Raw genomic sequence first — 19,569 nt, 5'->3', positions numbered from 1 at the left:
CTTTATTTTAATGTATTTTACGATAGACACATGACTGTTAAACAAAAAAGGAAGTTGACATAGCACTTGAATCATGAATATTGTTTGGATTTGTTTTTTTAAAGAAAATAATTTGGCCAGGACATACCCAGTATATTTGATATATTGTTCTTTATGAGAGTTTGGAAGGTTTGAACAATAACTGAACTGGATTATTTAAAAAAAATTGTTAGTGATATCAATAAAATGTGATTACCGTTCTTAGCTAGTTTGTAATATTATCCCAGAAAGTAATATAGATATTTGCAAAGTTAACAATTCGAATAAGAAAAAATTGAAAACTGGCTTTCAATATTGCAAAGATTGACTATTCTATTTTCACGAGAAATATGAAAAAGAAGAAAAATTTTTCATGGAGTGTTTTTGTTTTAATAGTGGAAAATCTGAATACATTGAACCTGCCAAACGAGCTCATGTTGTGCCACCACCAAGAGGAAGGGGCAGGGGAGGATTTGGACAGGGTATACGACCCCATGACATTTTTCGTCAGAGAAAACAGAATACAAGTAGACCACCATCTATGCATGTGGATGACTTTGTTGCAGCTGAAAGTAAAGAAGTGGTGCCTCAAGATGGAATACCCCCACCAAAACGGCCACTCAAAGTGTCACAGAAGATTTCTTCTCGTGGTGGGTTTTCAGGCAATCGAGGAGGACGGGGTGCTTTTCATAGTCAAAATAGGTTTTTCACACCACCTGCTTCAAAAGGTAACTACTTATGTGTGTGTTTTAATGGGATAGAATATTGGAATACTAAAATATTGAATGGAAGTGATTCAGACAGAAGAAATTCATTCATGTAAAGTATTTTTCTGTCACTACAGTTGAGCTGCTTCTAGACTAGTGGTATTATTTGCAGAGTACTCTATTAGGTAGAAAAAAACACCTTTTTAAAAAAAAAGTTGACTTTTGATAAATTTAACTTTTAGTAACGAGTTTAAAAGAAATCTTCATTAATTATTGTCTTTTTTACATTGAGAATTTTTATTTATCCTTTCTAATATCCATATATTATTTTCACAGTTGTATTTAATGAATTTCCTTAAGATTGTTCTATGTAGTTTACCACTGATTCTCTTATCTACTTGCTTCCTAATGTTATGTTTAATCTAAATAGTTTCAATGTTTTAGAAACTGTCTGAGTATATTTATAGTAATTGTACTTTACTAGTGAAATTGATGACATGTTTTCATACCTGCTGAGTTATGCGGGTAGGAGTGAAAGAGAATAGGACCTTACCTTAATAGCAAACACTTAGGTGTGTCAGGAACTGTTATAGGTATTGCATATATAACAGTACCCTCACATCAACCCCATAAGGTAGGTTCTGTTAGTACCCCCTCTTTACAGAAGAGAAAATTGTCAGACAGCTGAGCAGGACTGTTATATATAAATATAAGTGGCGGAACCAGTATTTGAACCCTGGCAGTCTGGCTCTAGAGCTTTAACCACTGTGTGATGCTGCCACTATGTAGTAAATTTAATTTACAGAATTTCAGTTTCTCTTTCATTACTTTTGAAGGTTAAGAAAAACTTACCAAATCTTCCTTAATCAAATTCAAGTTGTGTAAAAAAGTAGATTTTGATTGTATTGTTTGCGTTTAGGAAACTATAGTCGTCGGGAGGGAACAAGAGGCTCCAGTTGGAGTGCTCAGAATACTCCTCGTGGAAATTACAATGAAAGTCGTGGAGGCCAGAGCAATTTTAACAGGGGCCCTCTTCCACCATTACGACCACTTAGTTCTACAGGTAAACATCCTCCCTGCTTGATATTGCTGAAGAGAAGGGAAGTGATTTCCTCCCTTTTAAATTGTTGAATGTCATATATATACTTTTTTTCTGGGAATAATATTTTAAAATGTAGACTTACAATTCTAAAGTTGAGTTTATATCTGTGAATGAATGCCCAAGGTACATCTTCTGTAAAAATAATCAAAATTTTAGATTCTGAACTGTTTGTATAATGTGAACAGTTTCATGGTGATATGCTCTATTTTTATATTTTAATAATGAAAGCTAATCCTTAAGGTACTTTTTTAACTACAGGCATTTTAATAACAGAGATATCTTTATACAGTATATTCTGTTTTTGTTTACAGTATTGTCTGTGTATATGAGCACATAATTTTTTTTAAAAAAAGATTACTATATCAAGTCCAGAATTCTGCTTGTCACAAGTAGCTTTTGGTTTCAAATGCACATTTTTTTAAGTATTAGTTTTATTTGGGATATAATTGTCACATATCATACAGTTTGCTTATTTAAAGTATACAATTCAGTAGTCTAGCACAATCACTGAGGTTTGCACATGAGTTTTAAAAGAGCTAAAAGTAATTCTTTGAGCTCAGTGTCATATATTAGTATTTAAATAGTGGGAAAGGAAAGGATGTTGGAACTGAATACCATGTTCTTTTTTTATAGGCTACCGCCCAAGTCCTAGGGACCGTGCTTCCAGAGGTCGTGGGGGACTCGGACCTTCCTGGGCTAGTGCAAATAGCGGCAGTGGAGGCTCAAGAGGAAAGTTTGTTAGTGGAGGCAGTGGTAGAGGTCGTCATGTACGATCCTTTACACGATAAAAATGCTTTTGGGAACATCCTAAGTGTATATGAACATTTCATGAGGACAATAAAAATAAATCATTGAAGGACCAATTTAGACTTAGCAGTTATCTGGAGACATCTGAGAGAATATTTTTATCTGAAGAAAGCGGATTTTGTTTGATACCTAATACGAGATTTCAATAAAAATACAAACTTTTTAATGTATGTTTGTATATATTTTTCCCCTTTTTATATGACTATTTATTTAGAAAATTTCTAGGTAGAAAGAAATGTTTTGTATTTTTCAAGCCTATACCACAGATGTGCCCAAACTTTCTCAGCTTATGGCACCCTTTAATGTTTCAGTAATTTTTTCACAGCTCACCTAGGCCAAAAGAAATACCTAATACTTCTGTTTATTAAGCAGTTAGGTCCAGACAACTTAATAAGAATTTATGTCATCACCACTCGTAACAGTGGACACTGCACAACATCTCAGATCTTGGAATTAGTATCATTTCCTATTCCATTATGCTTCTTGCACAGTACTTTTTATTAAACTGTGGAAAACCAAGTTTTACAAAGATACGCTTTCATGGAAAGGAATATAATGCTATCTAACGTTGAAAATGTAAACTACCTCGAACTAGTAATTTGTGTGGTGTCCCAACAGGTATTGCTATGTTTCTTTCAAAAACTTAAAATATCCTGTGTTACCCTTGTTAATTTACTAAAGTGCCCTGGTGTACAAAAAGAAACAAAACATTCATTTCATTTATGTTAGAAAGAAATTCAAACTTAAACTTTGTGTTTCAGCTTTGGACCTACTGATGCTATTTTATTATGCAATTATTTAAAGCCTAAAATAAGGCATATCCTAATGCTGTTATTTTGGGAATCAGAAACGTCTCATAAAAGCTGGACTTTATATACAGAAATAAAGTTATGACTTTGAGAAAGTAGCCATATTTTCCCCAAGGTATGTCTTAACACACTGAACCTATGTAACTGGTGTAAAATATAGAGTTCTCTCAAATAAAAAAGGAGTGTATGAGTCTCATTCCATCCTTTCGTCACTCTCTGTTTCGGGGAACTATTTGTGAATAAATAGAAAGTTTCTGTTTGTTAGGAAAATACCTAATGAAAGCTCAGGTCTAAAGATTTTGATGTTTAAGTGAAAGGTAATAGGATCAAGAGTTGGGATCCCCATACTAACCAGCTACCAAAAAAAAAAAAAAATAAGGAAAAGAATGTGGTTCAAGAAATAGGACTATATTTCTTAAAAGTACCTCTAGTAATAACTGAATGATGAAAACGAGTGAACCAGCTGTGCCAAAAACAAAACAAAACAAAAGAACAACCTGATGTCTTAATTTGCTAATGCTGCTGTAACAAAATACCATAGACTGTGTGGCTTAACAGAAATTTATTTCTCACAGTTCTCAGGTTTGGAAGTCCAAGATCAAGGTGCCAGCATAGTTGGATTCTGGTGAGGGCACTATTCCTGACTTGTAGACAGCAGTCTTTTTGTTGTGTGCTCACATACTCTTTCCTTGGTGCCCTGCATGGGGAGAGAGAGAGCTCTCATGTCTCTTCCTTGTCTTACAAGGACACTAATCCCATCATGAAAGTCCCACCCTTATGACCTAATCTAAACCAAATTACCTCCCAAAGGCCCTACCTCTTAATACCATTATCCTGGGAGGTTTAGGGCTTCAACATATGAATTTTGGGAAACAGATATTCAGCCCTAACACCAAAATAATGTAAACTCCCATCAATCCTGAAACGTAAGAGGCTCATGTTCTCTAAAGATAAATTTTACACATCAGGTAGAATTTGAAGTTTGCCCCTAATGTCTGACACAAATACATGTAAAAGTAGTTAATGTTTCTTAAATATGTTTCCTAAATAAGAACATATGACTGTACGAGGGGGTCTTCAGGAAAGTTCATGGAAAAATTTCATATTCTTTTAATTCTATTTTTCCACAAACTTTTTGAAGTACCCTTTTATATAGATACATAATTTCTTGATTTGTTTTTTAGCATTAGGCTGAATATAATCTTTGAGAAATATCAGGGCCGGCCCTGTGGCTCACTTGGGAGAGTGCGGCACTGGTAAAGCCGACGCTGCGGGTTCGGATCCTATATAGGGATGGCCGGTGCCCTCACAGGCTGAGTGTAGTGCAGACCACACTGTGCTGAGGGTTGCGATCCCCTTACCGGCCAAAAAAAAAAAAAAAAAAAAGATTTCAGAGAGCTATTTCTGCTGTTTAAATCTTTTTGGATAATACTCAGTAATTTAGGCCAGCAAAGGTAATAAATTATCAGTGTAGAAGTAAATCAGTGTCAGGCAAGTTAAAAAATGTCTTGAGTAACTAAAAGTCTTAGATAAATGGGAAAGGAACTAATCCAACATGTTGACCAGTTCTTACGTGCATATGTCACTCAGTCTTTACAACAATCCAGCAAAGGAGGTATTATTCTAATTTTACAAATGGAGAAAGCTGAGAAGCTTGATTCAAATGTGGTTAGGAACAGGATTAAACACCAGATTGGCTAGCTCCTAATTTCTTACCTCTCCTTTCCATCTTGGAGAGGTAAGAAGCTTCTTTTCAGGTTAAGTCTGTCAGAGTTCAGAATTAATTCATCATATGGAAATGGAGTTCCAAGAAGAACAGTACTTTAGTCACTTTAGAAGTAAGCCAGATAACTGAGGGAAGATTGTCATATACATTTAAGATCACGTACCTTCATAAATATAAATTTTAAGTCTACTTTGGTAGGATAGGTATATGTGTTATTAGTAAAATTTTATATAAGATTTCAGGCAGAGTCTTGAGTGGTATTTATAAGTTAATGAAAATGCAGAATACCTTAGAGAACAAAGTTTATTTAATCTATAGCACAAGAAGTTGATAGAATGATCTACTTTATTTCCTAAGTATTAGAAAAAAGAATACTGTGACATATTGCTATGCTTCGTTTAAAAACAATGTTGCTGGCTGTAATCTGTGGGAAGCAGTAACGGGTCCAGTTGGATTAGTTTTATTGCTTTGTGTAAAAATAATTGCAAAGCCCTGCAGGATGAGAATGTAGGAACTAGGGTATGTCTCCTGAGCATCTCATGTACCGTATACCCTAGTACAGCCTGGAGAATATAAGGATGGATATGATATATTTTCTGCCCTCAAGAAACTCACAATCTAATAAAGGAAACAAATATACAAACTGCTTTTTAAAAGAAAAGTTAATGAGAGCCTAAGCGTATGAACATGGAACAATTCAGAGTTCTTGAATACAACAGCACATTTCAAACATTTTTGTGGGGTGTGTTTTTGTTTTTTGTGTTTTTAGGTAATTTTTAAAAATAAAATAACTAAAAAAAAGGAAAATCTTGACATTACAATTGTATGTCAGACAATAAATAACATCTTTTTTGGAATTACACTTGTGTAAAGGCTAGTTAAGATGAAAACATTATATATGTGAATTTTATTTTTAGATTAATAGGACAGATTAGGAAGTAAGAGCAAGATCCTATAGGGGTCATATAAATTGACAATCTAGTGAGGGGAATGCAAACAAGTACCAGCAGTAGCTGGAAAGTAACAGAAATGAGAAGAAGGCAATGTGAAGACTGGAGTGAAAACTGGAGAAGAGTTGGCAATTGACACTGGCCTCCATACCAGGGAGAAGACCAGGAGAGTCAGGGCTGGTGGCATTGGAGAGTGCCTGTAGTGTTACATGAAACAACTCTCCTCTTCAGCTTCCGTTGGTTGATACCTTGAAAGACTTATACATCTTCTGACATTTAAAATTTTTTTTATTTTATAATTTTTAATTTTTATAATTTTATAATGTTTATTTGTGGTAAAAAACATGAAATTTACCATCTTAACCATTTTTAAGTGTACATTTCAGTAGTGCCAAATACATTCACATTGTAGTACAACCAATCTCTAGAACGTTTTCATCTTACAAAACAAACCCTACTTATTAAACAATTCTCATTGCCCCCTGCTCCAACCTCTGGTAACCAGCATTCTTTCTGACTCTGTGTTTGACTACTCTACCTCATATAAGTGGAACCATACAGTATTTGCCTTTTTGTAACTGCCTTTTTTTGCTCAGCATAATGTTCTCAAGATTCATCCATGCTGTAAGCATGTGTCAATTTCCTTTCTTTTTAATACTGAATAATTCTATTATGCGCATTGCCTTGGATTGAGTGTCCCCCCAAAACCTGACCCCCCCACTGTGACAGTGTTAAGAGGGTGGGAAATCCTATTATGGTAATTGAAAGGTGGGGCCTTGAAGAGGTGATTAGATTGTAGGACAATGCCAGTAGTGAATGGATTAAAAATGGTGATCAGGGGCATGGTTTTGAGGGCTTTAGAAAGAGAGTGAATGAGGAGGTTAGTCTCTCTCTTGCTCTCTCTGCTCTGCCATTTCACAGTGTGATGCTCTGCCATCACTGTCACCACCATCAAGACCCTCACCAGATGTGTTCCCTGGACTTTGGACTTCCTAGCCTCTGAAACTGTAAGCAATAAATTTTGTTTTCTTTATAAAATACTCAGTTCTGTGTATTTTGTTATAAGCAGCAGAAACAGACTACTACATACCACATTTTACCATTCGTCGATGGACACATGGGTTGTTTCCACCTTTTGGCTATTGTGATTAATGCTGTGAAACATGGGTGTACAAATATCTTCTTAATTTTTGGGAGTGTGTACCCCAATGTGGAACTGCGGAATAATATGGTCATTCTATTATTTTAAATTTTTGAAGAATCACTGTACTGTTTTCCATAATGGCAGCATCTTTTTTGTTTTGTTTTGGTAGCTGATCCAAACCCAAGATAAAGATCCAAACCCTTGATCTTGATGTTATCAACACCATGCTCTAACCATCTGAGCTAACCAGCCAGTCCCTTAGTACATCATTTTATATTCCCATCAACAGTGCACAGGGGTTCCAATTTCTCCACACTTTTTTTTTTTGTAATAATAGCTATCCTAATGGGTGTGCTCTGACTTTTTAAAAGAGAAGCCAAAAATCTGTATTATTGTGCAATCAATTTTCAAATATGGAATTCAAATTAAAACATTTATTTTTTGTGAGCAAAGCAAAAATGTGCAGGGCAAAATGTGGCCAGAAGGTTCTAGCCTGAAGAGTTTGATAGCATCTATTTTAGAAATTGGAACTGAACTGCTATAAAAACTATTTTCATTTGGGAAGGTAAAATTTATCAGGTAAATTTTTACCATGTGATGGGATATGATGCAGTAGACAAGTTCTTTGGGGCCAAAAAGCCTGAGTTTGAGAACCTGTTATACTGCTTATTAGCTGTGCAACTTTAAGTTTGCTCTCCTCTGATCCTGAATTTCTTTATCTGATCTGCTTACCTCAGTAGATTATGGAAATTAAATATGTATTTGAATATTTCTTTGACATGAAGAGCATTATTGCTTTATTTTTAAAAAAATATTTTATTTTATTTTACTTCTCAATATATATTGTAGTTAATTTTCATGCCCCTTTGCCCACTCCTCTCCACCCCTTCCCCATCCCACCCCCATATTTGTTCACTTGACTTAAACAGTTCAAGGAATTTTTCTGGTTATTCTGTCTTCTTCCCCACCCCCCGATTTGTTTGTGTGTTTGTTTATTTATTTTTAGCTCCAACAAATAAGTGAAAACGTGGTATTTCTCCTTCTGTGCCTGACTTATTTCACTTAATATAATTTTCTCTAAGTCCATCCATGTTCGTGCGAATGGTAGTATTTCATTCTTTTTTATAGCAGAGTAGTATTCCATCATGTAGATATACCACAGTTTCCTTATCCAGTCATCAGATGATGGACCTTTGGGCTGGTTCCAACTCTTGGCTATTGTAAAGAGTGCTGCAATAAATACTGGAGTACAGGTATCCCTTTGGCATGATGATCTCCATTCCTCTGGGTATATTCCCAACAGTGGAATAGCTGGGTCACATGGTAGATCTATCTGTAATTGTTTGAGGAACCTCCATACCATTTTCCATAAAGGCTGCACCATTTTGCAGCCCCATCAACAGTGTATTAGAGTTCCTTTTTCACCACAATTTCTCTAGCACTTATCATTCTCAGTCTTTTGGATGTTAGCCATCCTAACGGGAGTGGGATGGTATCTCAAAGTGGTCTTGATTTGCATTTCCTGGTTGCTAAGTGAGGTTGAGCATTTTTTCATGTGTTTGTTGACCATTCATATATCTTCCTTTGAGAAATACCTATTCACCTCCTTTGTCCATTTTTTAATTGGGTTATTTGTTTTTTTGCTGTAAAGTTGTTTTGAGTTCCTTGTATATTCTGGATATTAATCCTTTGTGAAATGTATATTTTGCAAATATTTCTCCCACTCTGTTGGTTATCTTTTTACTCTGTTGATTGTTTCTTTTGCTGTGCAGAAACTTTTTACTTTGATATAATCCCGTTTGTTTATTTTTTGTACAGTTGCCTATGCTTTTTGGGTCCTATTCATGAAGTCTACCCACTCCTACTTCCTGGAGTGTTTCCCCTGTGTTTTCTTCAAGGAGTTTTATTGTTTCAGGATGTATATTTAATTCTTTAATCCATTTTGAGTTGATTTTGGTATATGGTGAAAGGTATGGGTCTAATTTCATTCTCCTACATGTGAGTATCCAGTTTTCCCAGCAACACTTGTTAAAAAGGCAGTCTCTTCCCCAGTATATAGATTTGATGCTTTTGTCAAAGATCAGATGGCTGTAAGCATATGGATTGATTTCTGGGTTCTCAATTCTATTCCATTGATCCATGTGTCTATTTTTATGCCAGTACCATGCTGTTTTGGTGGTTATAGCTTTGTAATATAGTTTAAAGTCAGGTAGTGTTATGCCTCCAGCTTTATTTTTTTTGCTCAGGATTGCTTTGGCTATGTGTGGTCTTTTTTTTTTTTTCCATATAAATGTCTGGATAACTTTTTCCATCTCAGAGAAAAATGTCATTGGAATTTTGATGGGGATTGCATTGAATCTGTAGATCACTTTGGGTAATATAGACGTTTTCACAATGTTAATTCTTCCAGTTCAAGAGCAAGGGATATCTTTCCATCTTCTGTGTCCTCTTTAATTTCTCTCAACAGTGGTTTGTAGTTCTCCTTGTAGAGATTTTTCACATCCTTACCTTTATTCCTAAGTAATTTATTTTTTGGTGGCTATTGTAAATTGGCTAGTTTTCTTGATTTCTTTTTCTGCATGTTCACTGTTGGAGTATAGAAATGTTACTGATTTTTGTGTGTTGATTTTGTATCCTGCAACTTTGCTGAAATCATTTATCAACTCTTGGAGATTTTTTATAGAGGCTTTAGGCTGTTCCAATCTGGATGCCCTTTATTTCCTTTTCTTCTCTGATTGCTCTGGCTAGTACTTCCAACACTGTGTTGAATAGGAATAGTGAGAGTGGGCATCCTTGTCTAGTTCCTGTTTTGTTTTTTTTTTTTTTTGTCATGTTTATTTCAGATCTTTTAATTGTCAAAGAAACAACATCTTATAGCAGCTCCTGAAGCCCCCTGCATCCCTCCCTTTCCCTTCCTCTCCCATCCTCTCCAGAGGTAAACACTGGTCACAAATTGTGTGCATAATTCAGAGGGGCCTGTTTTAATGCTTTTGCTATTAACACATAGCAATACATCCATGAACAATATAGGGTATTTTCCACTTTTGAAGCCCTGAATATAAAGGAAGCCTTCTGTACAAATCCTTCTGCATGTTTTTCATTCTGTACTGTTTTTGAGATTTATCTGCATTGATACGTGTGGCTCTAGCTCATCTGTTTAATTGCCATGTAACATTCCATTGGGTGAATAAACTGCAGCCCATTGATTGGTGCTCCTGTTTCCAGGCGTTTAGCTCATTTCCAGTTTCTGGCAATTGCCCATGACACTGCAGTGAGCATCCTGCACACGTCTCCTTGGGTTTGTGTGCAAGAGTTTCTCCCATATGTTCCAAGCAGGGGAATTGCTGGGTGGTAGAAATGCTCCTCCGTGTTCTGATAAATAACTGTGTAGCCTTCCGCAGGGGTGCCCACGTTCACACCCCCCAGACTGGATGAAGCTCCCTTCACTCTACCCGCAGCCTTGCCACACTTTCTTCCAGCCTGCTGGGTGTGAGATGGCATCTTACTGTGTGTAGTTTTAATTTGCATTTCTCTGACTACTAGAGAGGTGGAGCATCTTTTCATTTTTTTTTTCTTTTTAAATTTTATTTTGTCAATATATAATGTGGTTGATTATTGTGGCCCATTACCGAAACCTCCCTCCCTCCTCCCTCTTGCCCCTCCCACCCAACAATGTCCTTTCTGTTTGCTTGTCATATCAACTTCAAGGAATTGTAGTTCTTATGTCTTCTTCCCGCCACCCCCCGGTTTTTTCTTTGTGTGTGTGAATTTATTTATTTATTTTATTTTCCCCATTCAGGATGATATTGGCAGTTGGCTTATCGTATATGGCTTTAATTATCTTGATATGCTTTCCATCTATGCCTAACTTGTAGATAGTCTTTATCATGAACGAATGTTGAACTTTGCTGAATGCTTTTTCAGCATCTATAGAGATGATCATATGGTTTTTGTTTTTGCTTTTACTGGTGTGGTGTATCACATTTATTGATTTGTGTATGTTGAACCAATCTTGAATCCCTGGGATGAATCCCACTTGATCATGGCGTATAATTTTCTGTATTTGTTGCTGCATTTTGTTAGCTAGTGTTTTATTGAGGATTTTTGCATCTATATTTATCAAGGATATTGGCCTGTAGTTTTCTATTTTTGATGCATCTTTGTCTGGTTTGGTATCAGGGTGATGTTTTCCTCATAGAATGAATTTGGGAGAATGGACTCTGTTTCAGTCTTTTGGAACAGTTTGTAGAGAATTGGCATCAGTTCCTCTTTGAAGGTTTGGTAGAACTCTGCAGTGAACCTGTCTGGTCCTGGGCTTTTCTTTGTTGGAAGACTTCTGATAACAGTTTCAATCTCTTTTATTGTTATTGGTCTGTTCAGATTTTCTGCATGATCTTGGCTCAGTATTGGTAGTTTGTGTGTGTCCAGAAATTTATCCATTTCCTCCAGATTTTCAAATTTGTTGGCGTACAGTTATTTATAGTAGTCTCAAATGATTCCTTGTATTTCAGATGAATCAGTTGTAATATTACCTTTTTAATTTCTGATTTTTGTTATTTGGGTCTTCTCTCTTCTTAGTCTTGCTAAAGGTTTGTCAATTTTATTTATCTTTTCAAAAAACCAACTTTTTGTTTCATTGATCTTTTGTATTGTTTTCTGGGTTTCTATCTCATTTAATTCTGCTCTGATCTTAATTATTTCTTTCCATCTACTAACTTTAGGTTTGGATTGTTCTTGTTTTTCTAGATCTTTAAGGTGAAGTGTTAGGTTGTTTATTTGCCATCTTTCCATTCTTCTGAAGTAAGCATTTAATGTGATAAATTTCCCCCTTAATACTGTTTTTGCAGTATCCCACAGGTTTTGGTATGATGTGTCATTATTTTCATTAGTTTCAAGAAATTTTTTGATTTCCTGTTTAATTTCTTCTTGGACCAATATGTCATTAAGTAGAATGTTGTTTAATTTCTGTGTGTTTGTATAGTTTCCAGAGTTTCATTTATTATTGATTTCTAATTTTAATCCATTGCGATCAGAAAAAAGTACGTGGAATAATTCCAATTATTTAAATTTGTTGCGACTTGCTTTGTGACCTAACATGTGGTCTATCCTGGAGAATGTTCCATGTGCTGATGAGAAGAATGAATTTTCTGAGGTTGTTGGATGGAATGTTCTGTAGATATCTGCCAAATCCAATTGGTCTAAAGTATTGTTTAGATCTTATGTTTCTCTATTGATTTTTTGCCTAGATGATCTGTGCAATGATGAGAGTGGGGTGTTCAGGTCCCCTGCTATTATGGTGTTAGTGTCTATCTCTTTCGTTAGATCTAATAGTGTTTGCTGTGTAAATCTTGCTGCTCTGACATTGGGTGCGTATATATTTATGATTATTATGTCTTCTTGATAGATAGATCCTTTTATCATTATATAGTGGCCTTCTTTATATCTTTTTATGGTTTTTGCTTTAAAGTCTATTTTATCTGATATAAGAATAGCTACTCTAGGTCATTTTTCATCTCTATTTGCATGATATATCTTTTTTCCATCCTTTCACTCTTAGTCTTTGTGTGTCTTTACAGGTCAGGTGAGTCTCTTGAAGACAGCGTATTGTCGGGTCCATCTTTTTAATCCAGTCAGTCAATCTGTGTCTTTTGAATGGGGAATTTAATCCCTTTACATTTAGTTATTATTGAAAGGTTTTGACTTACACCTAGCATTTTACTGATTTTTGTTTAGACATCTTAAGTATCTTTTGTTCCTTTCTATTTTTCTGTTTGTCTTCTGTATTTGTTGATTTCTTGGGGTGATAAACTATTTTTTTTCTCTTTTGTTAGCATTTTTGTTTTGGTGATAGGTATTTTTCTTTCTTGAGTATTCATGGCAGTGATGGTTGTTTTTGTGGTATCAAACCCAGTACTTCCTTGAGAATTTCTTGTAGGACTGGTTGTATGGTAGTGAACTCCTGCAGGTTTTGTTTGTCTGAGAAATATGCTATTTGTCCTTCATTTCAGAAGGATAGCCTTGCTGGGTAAAGTATTCTTGGCTGGCAATTTTTGCCCTTTAGTGTTTTGAATATATCATCCCATTTTCTGGCTTTTTGGGTTTCTGATGAAAAGTCTGATGTTATTCTGATTGAGGCTCCCTTATAGGTGACTTGATGCTTCTCTCTTGCAGCTTTTAGGATTCTCTCTTTGTCTTTGAGTTTTGCCAGTTTGATTATCACATGTCTTGGAGTGGATCTTTTTGGGTTGGATGTGTTTGGGGATCTTTGGACTTCCTGAATCTGGAGATCTGTGACTTCCCCTATACCTGGGAAGTGTTCTGCTATTATTTCATTGAATATGTTTTCAATACCATTCCTTTTTCCTCCCCTTCTGGAATACCCATGATTCAGATATTTGAGTGCTTAAGGTTGTCTGTAGTCTCTCTTTGATTTTCTTAAAATTTTTTGATTCTTTTTTCATTTTTCTGGTCTGCCTGTGTTATTCAAACAGCCTGTCTTCAAGGTCAGATATTCTCTCTTCTGCTTGTTCAAGTCTGCTGGTTAAACTCTCTGTTGTGTCTTTTATTTTGTTGAATGAATACTTGAGCTCCACAAGCTCAGCTACGTTCTTTTTCAAGGCATTTATTTCTTTGTACATTTCTTCTTTCAGATCCATTATATTTTTTCTCATTTCATTGTGTTGTCTAACTGAGTTTTCTTGTATCTCATTTAGTTTCCTTAGAATTGCTACTCTAAATTCCTTGTCTGTCATTTCAAAGACTTCCTGTTCTATAGGATCTAGTGCTTGACAGTTATTATTTTACTTTGGTGGTGATGTACTTTCTCGATTTTTCATATTTCTGGTGTCTTTCCTTTGATGTTTTGTCATTGTATCCGGGGGTATCACAGTCCACATGTTTCACCCTGATGTCTGGCTTGGATCCTTAAGGGACTGCAGCTTCTGGTCAGGAGGAACTAGCCTGGGCTAGGGTTCCCACTGCACCTGTCTGTCCTGGGACAGCTCTCTCTGGGTGTGGGGGCCCCAAGGCTCTTAAGTCTCTTGCGGGGGGGGGGGGGGCAGGGATCTGCCTGGGCCGGAGGTCCCGCCCTGACTGCCTTCTCCAGCATGGCTGGCTCGGGGTGAGAGGGCCCCAAGCTTCTTTAAGTCTCTCCTGGCGGCGTGGACCAGCCTGGGCTGAGAGTTCCACCCCACCTTGCTTTCTCCAGGACAGCTGGTTTGGGGTGTGGGGCCCTGAGCCTCTTAAGTCTCTCCTGGTGGCGGGGACGGCCTGGGCCGGAAGTCCCACCCCATCTGCCTTCTCCAGGACTGCTGGCTCAGGGTGTGGGATCCCTGAGGCTTTTAAGACTCTCCCGGCAGCAGGGTTCGGCCTGGGCCGGAGGTCCAACCCTGCTTGTCATCTCCAGAATGGCTGGCTCGGGGTGTAGGGGTCCCTAAGCCTCTTAAGTTCTCCTGGCAATGGGGACCGGCCTGGGCCAGAACTCCCACCTTGCCTGCCTTCTCTGGCCTAGCAGGCTCAGGGTGTGTGGGACTAGAAGCTCTAAAATCTCTCTACACAGAGGGGAGCAACCTGACCTGGGGTCCCAGAGCACACGGTTCCTGCCTGTTCCACCACAGATCTCGAGTCTTCTGTCGTTGTTCCCTAACAGTTGCAAATTGGTCATTCTGTGGGAGAGAGCAACACCAGGAACTGACTATTCCGCCATCTTGACCAGAACCACATTTTTGCTTTAAATGAGAGCCTCTACTGCGTGGAAAGAAATATATTTAATACGCCATACTGGTTTAATTGTTTCTGAAGTCAGAAATTAGTGCCTGTTTGAAAAATAAGTTGAAGTTACATAAATAGGATTAAACTAATTTTCTGGATGATTTCGATGTGGTTTTTAGGGAGATTTTTAGTTTGGGGACACTTTAACAATAGTTTTTTGAACACAGATTCTAAGTAAGGATAGTCCAGTTTCTGTCTAGGCAGAATTTCCTGGGCACTTGGGGCAAGTGGTAATATTTTCAAAATATAAAGAACTGGTAGATGTTACAAATTTGCAGGGAACAATGAGTAGTCTACCTTGGCCAGTGTAGTATGCATGAACAGGATAGAGGGAGTGAAGTAAAGGTATACTTGGAGATTGGGGTCAAATTATGAAAGGTCTTACTTGCCATGCTAATCCATAGGCAGTAACTAAACTTTCTCTCTCTTTTTTTTTTTTGGAAAAGGGAACTAGTGTTTATTGCATATCAGGCCCTAAATGGGTCAGTCCCCTAATAACCACACTGTGAAGACATTATCAGCCCCATTTTACCTACTAGGAAGCTGAAGCTCAGAGAGGTTGAATAACTAACTTGAGGACACAAAACTAGTACCTGCTGCAGTCAAGGCTGAAACTCAGACCTGACTTTCCTCTATTTTACACTAGATTGCAAATTGTTATTATTTTTTTCTGTCTTGTTCCATGATTTACATACTTTTTAAAAAAATTGAAACATAATTGATTGTACCTATCTGTGGGGTACAGCATTGAATATCAATACCTGTGTGCAAGGGTTGGCCTGTGGCTCACTTGGGAGAGTGTAGTGCTGATAACACCAAGGCCATGGGTTCAGATCCCTATATAAGGATGGCTGGTTTGCTCACTTGGGAGAGCATGGTGCTGACAACAGCAAGTCAAGGGTTAAGATCCCCTACCGGTCATCTTTAAAAAAAAAAGCAAAAAAAACCCCCCCAAACAACCTGTATGTAATACGTGGTGCTCAAATCAGGATAATTCAGCATTACACAATGTAATCATTTTTTGTGGCCCTTTACCAATTTCTCATTAACTCCCCCCCCCCCCGCTCCCCCTTTCCAACCTCTGGTGGCCTCAGTTCTGTTCTCTCCTTTTGAAAGTTCAACAAACCTATTGTGATTGTTGTATCTTTCTTTCTTTCTTTTTTTGTTTATTTTTTTTAACTCCCACTTATGAGTGAGGACATGCGGTATTTCTCAAACTTTTTTTTAATGTAAGTGGCATTTTCAAATTTGGTACACTTTTATGAGCATCTACTATCGGCCAGTCACTATGAAAGATGTTTTCACATAACTGGCAATCAGATCTCTGCTTTAAAAAAAGAACTACTCTGGTGCATCAAGGAGGAGGGATTAGAGAGAGAAGAGCCTGAAGGCAGAAAGATCAATTAAGAGGTTACAACAAAGATCTACATCAGTAATTCTCAAAGAGTAGTCCCCAGACCAGCAGCTCAGCATCACCTGGGAATTTTTCAGAAATGCATATTCTTGGAGCACCACCCCAGACCTAAGAAACTCAGGGTGGTGCCAGCAATGTGTGCTTTAACAAGTCCTGCATTCAATTCTGCTAAAGTTTGATGCACCCTCAAGTTTAAGAACCACTGATCTGTCTCATTATCTAACTCTTTATATTTTACTTACTTATCTTGTTTATTGACTGTCTCCTCATTAGGATACAAGGTCCATAGGAATTCTTGTCTATTTTACCCACCACTGTATCCCCAGCATCTACAATAACTGGCACATAGTCGGCTCTCAATAGTTGTGGACAGAATGAAGATATTTTACATTGCTGGTAAACTTTGTGATTAAAATGCAGAAAATTACAAATCATTTAGTTATGGAATAAATTATGTTGTACGTATTGAGAAATAATTGTTTTCTACTTTCTAACTAAATGACAGATATCTTTCTAGCCCATCTTCATCTAATATAAAGCAATCAAGTGAAGTAAAATAAATATTTCATACAGATAATTTTTACTAAAAAGAATAAAAAAGTACAGTTAACTTCTCCCCACTCACAGACAATTCCTATGAAATGTAAGTAACTCTTGAAATTCACTGTTTACTGTTTCAAATAAAAGTATTTTATTTGCTATATTCTAACCAAGACTGTATTTCTTTTGAATTACACTCGTCAGTCATAAGTTTGCCATTTGTCCTTATCCTTATTTGTAGAAAATTAGCCCAAACTTTAAAAACATGAAATCAGAAACTTATGCTGTTGTGTAACTAATGACATCTTTATTTGAAGTGCTAATTTTTCTAAAATAAAGTCCAAAAATTATAACAATTTAGTATATCAAAATATGATAGCTACAACAAGGTTGGTAAAATTTTACTTCCTAATTTTTCACATATTTTTAGAGTTAATGGCTTTTGAAAATCAGGTTACATGATGAAAGTTATTCTATTCACATATTTGAGTGCTTTGTTCAAACTGGAATTTTACTAGTAAACTGTAGCAGGTGGCCTAGTTTGGAGACAGTTTTACATTAAAAGGCTTATGACCTATGACCTATGTATTTCTATGTTGTCACCACATGCAAAGGTGCTAGACCACTTAAAAAACATTAGCTTGCCTATTTAGACCAGGTGCTTTAAATGAATATGAAGGTGCTACAAAGAGTTCATGAAAAGATTCATATTATCTTTTAATTCTATTTTTCAATGAACTTTTTAAAGTATCCATGCATATTATTTTAACAAAGTGGCTACAGTCACTCCATTTCTAAAATTTAAGTGTTTTATGGTGGAATCCATTATATTCACATACTATTATTCAAAGTGATTACTGCTATGTAGACCATCTAACGGCATGAACATACCCATGTAGATATTCTCAGGTTTAAGAAGTATGTATTATTTGTTTTAAATTTAAAACAAAATTTAAAAATTATTTCAGAACAGTGTAGATTTTTTTATTGGCCCCCTCCCCCAAAAAATGGTACATGTAACACATCATATGGAATACACTAACATAAAATGTCTTGGAGGCATAAAAAATATGCATATATCTGCTCATTGTGTAAAATAAATACAGGATGGATAAATTAAGAACAAAAGTGGTTACATACATGGAGTGGGTGGGAAATAAATGGAAAGAAACTAACTTCTTCAGGTTAGTAGAGATGAGGAGGGAACAATACCTTTTGGAATATACCTTTAGTGTAGCTTTGACTCTTGGAAGCACAGTAATGTTTCACATACCTACAGAAATAAATAAATAATTAAAATCAACCAGGATGTGAGAAGAACCCAGAATGTAGATTATAAACAGTAACAAACAAACATAACTGATTCATAAATGAATAATATAGCCACACTGAAGGGAATAGGAAAAAGTAGCTGAAGTAACTTTGGAAAACGGTATTTTTAGCTAGATACTGGATATAAGATAAAGACAAAAAAAGCTGGACAGTCAGGCAAGCAATGGAGCCAGCCAGCTCACACCTGGGGGTCCTGAGACAGGGGTTGCGCTAGCCCTGTCCCTGCCCACAACCAGATCTTAGAATGTACTTATTAACCGCATGTGTTTCTTCGGGATGTGTGACTTATCTGCTCATGTCCTTCACTAAATTTCTGCTTAGATTTTTCTAATTAATTTTTAAGAGTTCTTTTTGCAATAAGGATGTTAATCTTTGTGTGTTTAAAAAAAAAATAGAGTAGAATAATGGTTACCAGAAGCTGGGAGGGGTGGGAGTGGGGGAGGGGAGGATGAAGGGTGAACTAATGCGGATAAAACTATGCTATATACCCTAAGTGAATCATTGTGCAGGATTTGTATGTATTGAAACAACATGCTGTACCCCACAAAAGTAAATATAAATAAAATTGAATTAAAAAAAAGACAAAAATGTTGTACAAAAATACTATACTGTAGTTGTAAATCTGATGCTCATGAGCGTATGTGTTAGTAACTCTGTAACTATGAGTATGCTAGAAGTGAGCAAAGAAGTGACTATATTATAGGTAATGGGAGCCAGATTTCTCACTGTTGGAGAAAAGTACAACTAAGGAAATAAGAAAGGCTAGAATTAGCTTTGTGGTGTTGGAATGGAATCTGAAGTATCAGTATGAAGTCATGGTTTTTAATATGAGTATGCATAGATAGATGTAGAAATAAATATGTCTGTGCATACAAAGTTTAGTGTATATACATATATATGTGTACATACATATACATATATACATGTGTGTATGTGTATATATAATCTAGCTGTTTCTGTTGACAGGGCCTAGAAGCAATGACACTCAAGTAATGAGCACACTTAGTCCCGAGATCTTATTTCTAAATATCATCTGTTACCTTCAGAAACCAGGGCTCCTTGGAGAAGAGGTTTATTCCAGGGCTGGGGCAGGGAAAATACAAGATGAATTTGTAACATCTTATGATGCCAGAAAATAAGAAAGTGCTTAGAAAAAGAAGATGGGAGCATGTAAAATGAAGGACCCGGGAGCCAGTGGGGAGGAGCTTGAAATGGAGTGAATGTTTGTGTTCCCCTATGATGTGATGTAT

The 19,569-nt window shown here is 36.4% G+C and overlaps 1 protein-coding gene across 2 annotated transcripts in view; it reads left to right on the top strand.

Annotated features, from left to right (window-relative positions):
• The window catches only part of VIRMA (vir like m6A methyltransferase associated), a 63,349-nt gene extending 59,727 nt beyond the window's left edge, over positions 1-3,622 (top strand). For both annotated transcript variants that reach the window (XM_063079773.1, XM_063079772.1), the window contains 3 exons: positions 415-746; positions 1,645-1,788; positions 2,461-3,622. In XM_063079773.1, coding sequence (XP_062935843.1) covers positions 415-746; positions 1,645-1,788; positions 2,461-2,615 — 631 coding nt within the window. In that variant the 3' untranslated portion in view covers positions 2,616-3,622. The remainder of the gene's footprint in view (positions 1-414; positions 747-1,644; positions 1,789-2,460) is intronic.
• Positions 3,623-19,569: the final 15,947 nt, after the last annotated feature.

Source organism: Cynocephalus volans, chromosome 15, assembly GCF_027409185.1.
Source record: "Cynocephalus volans isolate mCynVol1 chromosome 15, mCynVol1.pri, whole genome shotgun sequence".
NCBI classification, from domain to species: Eukaryota; Metazoa; Chordata; class Mammalia; order Dermoptera; family Cynocephalidae; genus Cynocephalus; species Cynocephalus volans.
The sequence above is the reverse complement of the archived record's forward strand: the minus strand, read 5'-3'. Positions and strand labels throughout refer to the sequence as shown.